Genomic DNA, 10203 nt, shown 5'->3' on the forward strand with positions numbered 1-10203 from the left:
TATATATATTTATATATATTTATATAGTCTGTTCCATAGTAAATAGGTAATTATATTTTGCGTAAGTTCCAAAAAATTTTGCGCAAATAGTAACATTATTATTTTTTTTATTAATTCCTAATTACGTCAAACATATTTTAATAAACATATTTTAATATGGTATCTAGAAAACAACTGACTAATAGATAGTAATGTGTTTTCAACAACTGACAAAGTTAATAATATCTTCAAACGAAGTCAAAGTTCTGTCCGGAAGTCCGATGGCACGACCCATCTTTACTTTCTTAAATATGCTGCGGATGTTATAAGTAATCTGTCGTGTGAAAGGTTAAAAAAATTTGTCACGCGTATAAACGGTATAGTTTCAAGTACGGATATTGAATTTTTGTGGCTATCAGCAGGTCAAGCTGAGTTGGCATACTCCTGTATATAAATTAAATCAAAGAGAAGAAGCTTTCATTTCACATTTGATACCTGGTAACCACATAACATCATGTGGTTCCCTGTCATCCTTCTACTAGGTAAGAAAGACAATAACTTTATGTAAATGGTAATAATATCCATAAAAATTTCAAATATCTCTTTCATGAAATTTTTGAAAAAAAATATTGCAAGTTGGTAGACAGAATTAATTAATTTTTAAATTGATATAAAATCATTGCTGCATCTGACTTCCATATTTTGGATAAACTTATTGTTTAACTAATTTATGTATTAAAGTAAATCTTTTTTGAGACAACATAATAAGAATCTTAATTCGGCAAGAAAATACAAATTTCAATTATTATAATTTGGTAAATTCTCTTTGGCAGCCGGCGTGGCCGTGGCCACAGGCACACTTGACCACGAGCATGCTTGGGAAAAGGAAAACGAATATGAATACCTTGTACACAGTCGGACAGTGACAAGTCTTGACAAGTTGAAACAACAATATACTGGACTTCAAATGAAGGCTAAACTCACCGTTCATGTAAAATCGCCACAGAAATTGCAAGTGAAGGTTTCCAATCCACAATATGCTCATGTACACACCACATTAGTGGATGGCCCGGATACCGAACTTCCTGATCATATGCTGGAGTATCAGGAAATTCCTATGTCAGGAAAGCCATTTGAGGTCACAATGAAGCACGGAGTGATACGAGATTTATTAGTCGACCGTAATATTCCTACTTGGGAATTGAATCTCCTCAAGAGTTTCATGAGCCAACTGCAAATTGACACGCAGGGAGAAAACGCGATAAAAACTAGGAGCGCTCAAATTCCAGTCGATGAAAATTCTCCTGTTATATTTACAGCCGTAGAAGATTCCGTCGGTGGCAAGTGCGAAGTACTGTACGAGATCGTACCATTGCACCCAGATGCTCATCAAGAAATACCAGACAAGATACCTTTTCCGGACTTACGCGGTGAGGGGTATTATTACAACATTAAAAAAATGAGAAATTACGAGAAATGCCTTCAGCGACAAATTTATCATCGCGGTCTAGAAAATCCATTGTTCCGCGAACAACTCTATAAACAGGAAAAATTCTATAAACAAGATAAATTCATTTCGGTGAGTTAATTGATAAACTATTTTATATTTTATAATTGCTTATAATTAAAAAATATGCAATAATTACAATTGTTGAAAATTATGAAAAAGAATTGTTTAGGAAAATTGTTTTATTTAAAATATTAGTATTTTTGTATTGCAAATGATTCAAACTATTGTATTAATAGAATCAATAGAAAACTATTATCAATAAAAAAGAAAATAAAAGTTCTTAATGAACTTATTTGCGATTATGTGATTATTACAGGAATTATCTACGACTCAAATGCTTCTCTCGGGCCATCTGAAAAGGTTCACTATTCAATCTGTCGTAACGAAGAATCATATATCCGTTAGGCCTAAAAAAACTGATCCTTTCCTTGGCAACGTCCACAGCATATTGAAATTGACTTTATTGAAAAAGGACAAAATATCCAGCTCACTGTTTGATTCACTTGAATCAAGTAACCTCGAGTCAACTGGAAACTTAATATACACGTATAATAATCCATTTTCTGATTCTAAGAACCCAATGATACCAAGCATCAGTATAAATTCCGAGCAAGTACATTCATCAGAGAGAACCAGTTCTTCTGAAAAAAGTTGGGACGACCAGAACAGCTCTTCTAGTAGCTCCAGCGATGAGGATTACACTTTATATAAGAGTAATATTTCACCTAAAAGAATGGCAATAGCTCCGAAAAGCCCGCTATCACCCTTCATTACCGTCACAAATGTGGAACAAATCAAGGACTTAATTCATGAAATAGCTGTCACAATACAGTCTTCTAATGACACGCGTTTAAGTATAATGGAACAATATGTGTTCTTAAAAAATTTCATATCCATCATGAGCTTCAAGCAGATTGGTGAATTAGAAGAACATTTACGTAATCTCAAAAGTCACGATAAAGATTACAAGAATATTGTCTGGAGCGTCTTACGGGATGCTATTGTGCAAACCGGAACAGAACCCGCTTTGTTGACTATCCACAATTGGTTAAAAAATAGAAAAGTTGAAGGCCCAGAGGCAGCAATAATTATATCTCAAATTTCCAAGCATGTTCACGAACCAACAAAAGAATATGTCAGAACATTCTATGTAAGTATCTATTTATACATAATAACATATTAATTTTTAATTCTTCGACAGTCCGTCATAACACTTATTATACCAACAATTGAAAATGATATGCATATATACAAAAAGAAATCATTCTATTGCTAAGAAAAATAATTATTCAATTTATTTTTTTTTTAAATAATGCTTATATTTAACAAAAAATATTTTCTTAATAAGAATCTTAAAATATGCTTATATTACAAATTTTAGGAAAAATTAATTTTAATCTACTCAACACAAGAATTTTTATTGTTTTGAAGAAAATTTATCGGTAAAGCGACTTTATATAACAAGGAAATCGAATTTGTTTAATAATATTGATTGAATTTTTATTGATTAAACTATTAGGATTCAGAATATGTTTTTAACAAATTTAATGCTTATGATAAATTTATGATGGATTTGCTAGTATCAATTTTTTAAATATATTTAAAATAAGTAATTATTATTTGCAATCACAGTAATAAACGTTTTATATTTGTGTTAGAAATAGTCCACTTAAGTTCTTATTAAAATTTTGTATTGAATTTTTAATATATTTAAGTGTCAATTTAATATAATGTGATTATGTTATTTGAATATTTTGTAAATTGATATTTAATATTTCTTAGTGTTAAAATAATTCATGAATAATAGTGAACAAAAATGTAAAAATAATGTTTTTTAAAATTTAAATTCTAAGATAAATGAATAAAATGTATTAATTTAATATATTATAAATGTTAAATTTTTGAAAATTTTTACGTTGATTTGACATATTATAAATATTAATTATAAGAAGAATAATTATTTATAAATTGTATTAGAATTACGTTTTGATGTTTTACATAATATTTGTTTTAATTATTAACATATTCAACTTGTATTAAATTAACATAAAAACAAATTTCCAATTGTGTACAGTATATACGTACAATATATGTACTTACAATATATGTACGTATGTATGTATTTCTCTGTATAAAACTAAAAATTAATTTTAACTTTTATCTGATTTTTGTGCAGGAAATGATAAGCGATCCATCAGTATTGTACCAGACACCCGTAAATGTGACTGCACCATTAGCATTTGCTGAAATAATACGTAAAAATCATGTCAATACTTATTATCTGATACGCAGTTTGAGGCGTATAGGTCCTGTGACTTTCAGGCGTAACGTAGACACACACATCGAGATAACCGACGTTTATATTCCTTTTATGGCTGAACAATTGAAACAAGGCTTGTCCGAAAATGATACTTCAAAAGTCCAAATATATACCGTGGCACTTGGTTTGACCGGCCATTCGAAAATTCTCTCGATCTTTGAGCCGTACATAGAAGGCAAGAAGTTGGTATCGAAGTTCCAACGTTTACTCATGGTATCTTCACTGTCCACCTTAAGCAGATTCGAACCAAAATTAATTGGACCAATTTTTTATAAGCTGTATTCGAACGTAAACGAAGATCATAAAATACGTTGTATGGCCATACATCGATATATTATGCTCAACCCACCTTTGATTATGTTGCAACGCATAGCGAAATTTACTAATGACGATTTGGATGAAAATGTAATCTCTACCATAAAAAGTACAATAAATAGTCTCGCCAATACGAAGCGACCAGAATTGCAAGATCTCGCTATTAAGGCACGCAGTGTCAGGCATCTATTGAATCCGAAAAAGTATAATAAATGGAATTCGCAAGGCTACTACACGGACTTGAATCACTGGGGTATTAGGGGACTTAGTGTGCAAACCATTGGCGACAATAGTGTAATTCCCTCATATTTGCGTGTTGCTATGAATACTGCTTTCGATTTCTATGGATTACCTACCTTGGAAGCAGGGTACATGGTATCAAATATCAAGCAACTTTGGAACAATTGGAAGAACGAAGAAACAAGTCGTGAATTGTTGAAAAAATCACGTATTGAGAAGCTGTTGCAAGTACTTCAGTTCAAGTCCGAAGATCTGGATAAATTGGAAGGACATGTCTTTATTAACACAGTACACGATCTTCTGATCTATCCCTTTGATAGTGAAGCTCTTCGAAAAATTTCCTCTCGTAAGTATCCCGAATTTTACTACAAAATTATATTATTTTTAAAGACATAAACTATTATTACATTACAGAGTTGAAGGATTTCTTCAAGAAAGACCAACAATTGGATTTACTTTTCTTCAATAATTACGAAACGATATTAAGCTTTCCAATTGAAAGTGGCATCCCATTCCTTTATACTTTGGACTCGCCAATAGTTGTAAAAGTTAAAGCTGAAATGAAAAATGACGAACTTTCAAATACAAAAAAAACTGGCATTTTGAATATGCATGTTGCCAATAAGGATCAGAAGCAGTTTGGTTTTATAGCACCTTTCGACCATCATAATTACATTGCTGGTGTTCATGTCAATCGAATGTTGCAGTTACCATTGAAATATGAAGTCGATCTTGATTCGACTCAACAAAACCTTAATAATGGTGCGTTAAAGATTAGCCTACAAACTCAAACATCTCCGATCACTGTATTGCATCTCAGCACTATTCCCTTCACTACGCGACAAGACCTTCATGATCTTCAACCTTTATCTCTTAGTAGAAATACACATCTTGTACTAACAGAAAGAAAACATAAAACTACATTAGAGAGAGATTTAATTTCTCTCCGAGTAGAAACTGATAACAAAGAAATAGAAGAAAATCTAGAAGAAAATAATATTTTACAGCTCTTGTTAAAATTACAACAGATACCTGACGGCCAATATAAAAAATTGGATATATTAATGAATTCTGAACAGTTAGCAAAGAGTGTATCACAAATGAACGTTATTTATGAGAAAATTACAATTAATAATGACATAATACAATCACAAGAACCAGAGTCACAAATTATGTTTCCTTTAAAACATGTGAAGCTAAACAGTGAAAAGAGACGAAAGGAGATTATGACAGGCTTCAGCAAAGGCTTCAGGTCGGGTGATGTTCGTGTATTGGATATAAATTTCAACTTACCGGAGTTAGAAAAACAACATGTTTTCACCATTGGTTGGGTGAACAGCAACGTGGACAAGAAGTCTAAGATTTATTTATATTCGAATTCTCAAACATCGAGGAAGGAAAAACCAATAACCGAAGTTTGCTATACGCATGAAATACAATATTCACCAGATACTCCCCTAAATTTTGAATATATGAAGAAACATGCGCCGAGAGATAAGGTCAAAGCTGAACTGCAATATGGAGAGAGTTGTAGCAAAGGAAACAAAATTGTCATCGATGCGAGCATATCGCGAAGCAGCCGAATAGAGGATATGTTAGAGTCCTCCAAAATAGTTAAACAATGTTGGGAAGAAATTGAGAGGGGACATAAAGCACTGCATGCTTGCCAGCAGGCCACTGAACTTGCCCGAGTGAAGAATCAAGTGGACATTTCAGGTAGAGGTTCAATAACTGACTATATGAAAGAAGTTATTCACAAGATTTCCAACTTTTTGTCGCATCTCTTCCCTCACTCACAAATAGAAGTAACAGACTCGAAAGACTCTGATAGAGATGTCTTCAATATAAAAATGACTTTGTCACCTATGGAAATAGTTCCGCCGGCTTCCTTAGATTCTTCGCAAGTAGATGTTACTCTTCCTAACATGGAGCAAAGAGATTTCGAAATGCAAGAACTATTAAAGGAATATATCATACATCAAAGAAAAGAAAGAAGAGGTAAGTCATAAAATTTTATAAAAGATCTTTTAAAGAGATTTTATAAAATATATAACTACTATTCTTTAAATATTGAAAGTTGAAGTAATTTAATATATTGAGTCATGTGATATATTATGTTAATTGAGAAATAATTGAGAAGTTAATGCTTAAATAATAACGCAGAAAAGTTAATAATTTGATACTCTATTTATTTTAGAACATTTTTCAATTATTCCATGAGTTTCATTTATTCTAAATAAATTAATTATTCATTGTTCTATTATTGTTATCATGACGCATTTATATTTTATTTGATAAAGATCGCGATTTGCAAAATGTAAATTACATAAAAATTTCATAACGTATAAAACATTTGAATTTTTTTACAGCTTCGTGTACTATGGATAAAGACATGGTCCTTACTTTTGATAAGCTGCTTTATCCTGTGAAACTGGGGACTTGTAAACACGTACTAATGACCACTTATTCACAAAAGGATCCTGATACTCAAAAGAATACAACAGAAGTGAATTTTATGGCCTTAGTTAGAAATCATACCGATGGTACCAAGATAGTTATTCTATTGGTGAACGAGCATGTAATTGAATTAGAGAAAATAGATGCTAATATTAAAATTCAAGTCAACGGCACTCCCATTCAATTATCACAGTATAAAGATTATCAACTAAGAGAAGATGGTGAAACATTACTCGAACTCAATAAACTACCCGATGGTTCGATCGAAATGATTTCGAGCAAATCTGATATCAAAATACTGTTCGACGGAGAACGTATTCAATTATTGGTGAGTAAAAATGTGAAACAAACTGGTAATGGCTGTATTCGAAAATGTCGCTTAAATGTCTCCGATGCCTCGGAATCATCATCTGTCCTGGTTTAAAATTTAATGTTAACCATCGAGCGATGTTTCCGAACGCAGCCATTAATAATAAGTCGATCTCAATAATATAGAAAACAACAATTAAAATAAATTTGTTATCAGGTATCCAACAGATATCGCAATGCTCTACGCGGTCTCTGTGGCAATTACGACTCCGATCCCAGCACCGATTTCCTCACTCCTCAAAATTGTGTTATGAAGGTGCCCGAAGTATTCACCGCTACGTATGCCTTGACTCATGAGGGTTGTCAGGAAGACATTCTGGAGAACAAACGAAAAGCTGAATTCACTCAGTGTCGTGAGTTGCCAATAATTCATCGGAACAACGTTATTAATGATATAGAAGCGGGAAGATTGCCGACACATAGTGAACTCTGGGGCTATCATAACAATAATCTCAAGGGAAAACATAACTTCAATTACGATAGTAAAAGATCCAATTTCGAGAGAAATTCACTAGACGATAACAATCTTGTCTACCGCACAAAAGTTGTTCTAGAAGATGAAGAGATCTGTTTCACGACCAAACCTGTACCAATGTGCCGTGAGGGTACCAAGTCTTCGGGAAAAAAGGAAATGAAGGAATTTAATCTTTATTGTCAACCAAGGAACGAGGAATCTTTATTAATAAAACGCAGGATCGAGCAAGGCGCTAATCCAGATTTTACCCGAAAGCCTTTCAGTAGGTCGCGTACTTTCCACGTTCCTATCGTTTGCAACGCGTAATCTGGCAATACCAAAATGATATACCGACCATGCATACTTAAAACGACCTCTTTTTTATTTTTTCTTTTTTTAGAAATGCACTATTAAATCTATCAAATTTAACTCACATTAGGTTAAACTTGACACTATAGATTTAACAGTGTTGTTTAATAATGCAGTAATGTAAGCAATAATAAAGTTGAAGCTTTTCAACATAATTATTCGTGGTATATTCTTTTCCGCATATCCAAACTGTTCGAAATCAACACAATTTATTTAACATCAGTATTAATTAATTATTTTCATTATATGTTTTTTATACAATAATTATCCTTTTTGTCAGAAAAGTAACCGTTAAATTTTTATTTCTTTCTAGCAAAACATATTCATAAAAAAATCGTATTCATAAAAAAATGAGCTGGTAAATTTTTGTATAAATTTTTTATATTTTTCAATAACAGTAACTGAATGAAAAATCATCGTATTGCGGTGAATGAAAACTTAAATTAAAGCTTAAACATTCCTGTTAATAATCAAGAAAATCAAAAGAGAGAAAATGCTTTACAAAATGACGAATATAATAATATAATAGTTAAAGAAAAAAAAATGTTTTTCTATTTTTTAAGATCTTCAACAACATCGATGTTTTGTAAAACATTTTCTGTAATTCAATTTGGATTTCCCTGTTTATTAAGCGAAATGTTCAAACTTTATATATATAACTTGAGCTTTAATTTCCAATATAATGATTTTTCATTAAATTACCATTATTAATAAATATTAAAAATTTGTGCTAAAAAGAGACCCGTCTTTTTGCAGGTGAGTGTAGATAAGAGACAATTAAGATAACAATAATAATGAAATAAAGACTGCATTCCATTGCATGATGTGCATGAGGTATCATTTCCTCATGATTCAGAATATTAAACAAGAATAAAATAAGACACCATGCTGATTATGCGTATAACAAAAGGCAGCCACGATGACAAATGATTTTTGATTATCGCTTTTCCCTTTTATTCCAATTGTTTATTATCTCAATCAAGGTGCTCCGCATTTTAAGTTCATATCAAAAAGCTTCCGAACGTTCTAGAAAACCTAGAGTACAAAACCTCATCCTCCCGCGGCTCCAGAGTCAGTCGCTAATAGTGGCATCATAATGCTGTATCGCAGCAATCGTAGTTATAAAGTTACTTGCTTCGCGCGGTATGCGGTCTACATGCGAGTTTGCAGTGCATTCGCATTCATAAGTATCAGACTAGAAATTGAGATTAAAGTTGAAATTGAATTTGATCAGTCAAAAGTAAAGTTCAATGATATATCAGCTTTCTTTCTTCTGATTAATTAAATTCAATCTCAATCCAATTTCAATCTCTTATCTAATACAGGAATAAAAGAAGTTGTGCATGTAATGTAAATATTCATATATTTTATACTGAGTTTGTGTAATAAAACTTGCAATTTATTGTGATTCGATGAGTTCATTGAAGACTAATTCGCTTCTCTCATTGTATTTTCAACACGCTGAAAATGCAAACACTATGCACTGAATTAAACAGATTACAAACGGAAATTCTATATATAGTATAGGTGGAATATTGCTATAGATACATGATGATAAAGAGGAAAATGATTTTCCTTAATAAATGAGTTCGTATTAACATGGAAAGAATGATTTTGTTGAAATATTTAAAAATTTAGTTATCTACGGATTCAAAAATAACTTTGTTGGATTATCAAAATAATTTTAGGAATCTCAAGTATGATGAACAATGCTGCAAAATATTTTGACATCCTAGTCATTAGTTTGAACGTCTTACATAATTATTTTAATGGTCCAACAAAATTATTTTCAGAGAGATATATGTGTGTGTATCTAATAATAATTTTTTAATATTTTAGTAAAACTGTCCTTTCCGTGTAGATTTTTTTTATGTCGTAATAGAAGATTTGAAAAAATAGATGACAATAATTAGAATAATAATTACATGTTAATTTTATATAATTATACTGCAGATGATATTTATTATACACGTCCATGGAAAAAAGAACTACGATCCACACATTTTATGATCAGATTAAAGGACTCGAGTGCGTTATTTACTTCCGCATGCATTATTGTCATATCCTTGAGCAGCCAATACGACAATATATATAATAATGCATGTGGAATTAAATAACGCTCGAGTCCTCCAATCTGATCATAAAATGTGTGGACTGTGTATTTCTTTCCGTGGACAGCATAAAATATTT

General features: G+C 31.5%; 1 protein-coding gene across 1 annotated transcript; it reads left to right on the top strand.

Annotated features, from left to right (window-relative positions):
* The first annotated feature begins 450 nt into the window (after positions 1–450).
* Positions 451–7996, top strand: LOC108690615 (vitellogenin-3-like). Its single transcript, XM_018197998.1, has 7 exons — positions 451–521; positions 813–1558; positions 1806–2639; positions 3666–4710; positions 4779–6362; positions 6734–7149; positions 7348–7996. Exons 1-7 carry the CDS (start codon positions 494–496, stop codon positions 7969–7971), a joined length of 5277 nt encoding a protein of 1758 aa, XP_018053487.1. The 5' UTR covers positions 451–493; the 3' UTR covers positions 7972–7996.
* The last annotated feature ends 2207 nt before the right edge of the window (positions 7997–10203 follow it).

Source organism: Atta colombica, unplaced genomic scaffold (assembly GCF_001594045.1).
Source record: "Atta colombica isolate Treedump-2 unplaced genomic scaffold, Acol1.0 scaffold337, whole genome shotgun sequence".
Taxonomy (NCBI): Eukaryota; Metazoa; Arthropoda; class Insecta; order Hymenoptera; family Formicidae; genus Atta; species Atta colombica.

What these genes read in the sequence shown, in the direction of transcription:
- LOC108690615 (XM_018197998.1), top strand. Translation starts at nt 494, where the DNA reads ATGTGGTTCCCTGTCATCCTTCTACTAG. An exon ending in AACAAGATAAATTCATTTCG is followed by an intron (nt 1,559 to 1,805) that starts GTGAGTTAATTG and finishes TGATTATTACAG; the next exon opens with GAATTATCTACGACTCAAAT. An exon ending in GAGAACGTATTCAATTATTG is followed by an intron (nt 7,150 to 7,347) that starts GTGAGTAAAAAT and finishes ATTTGTTATCAG; the next exon opens with GTATCCAACAGATATCGCAA.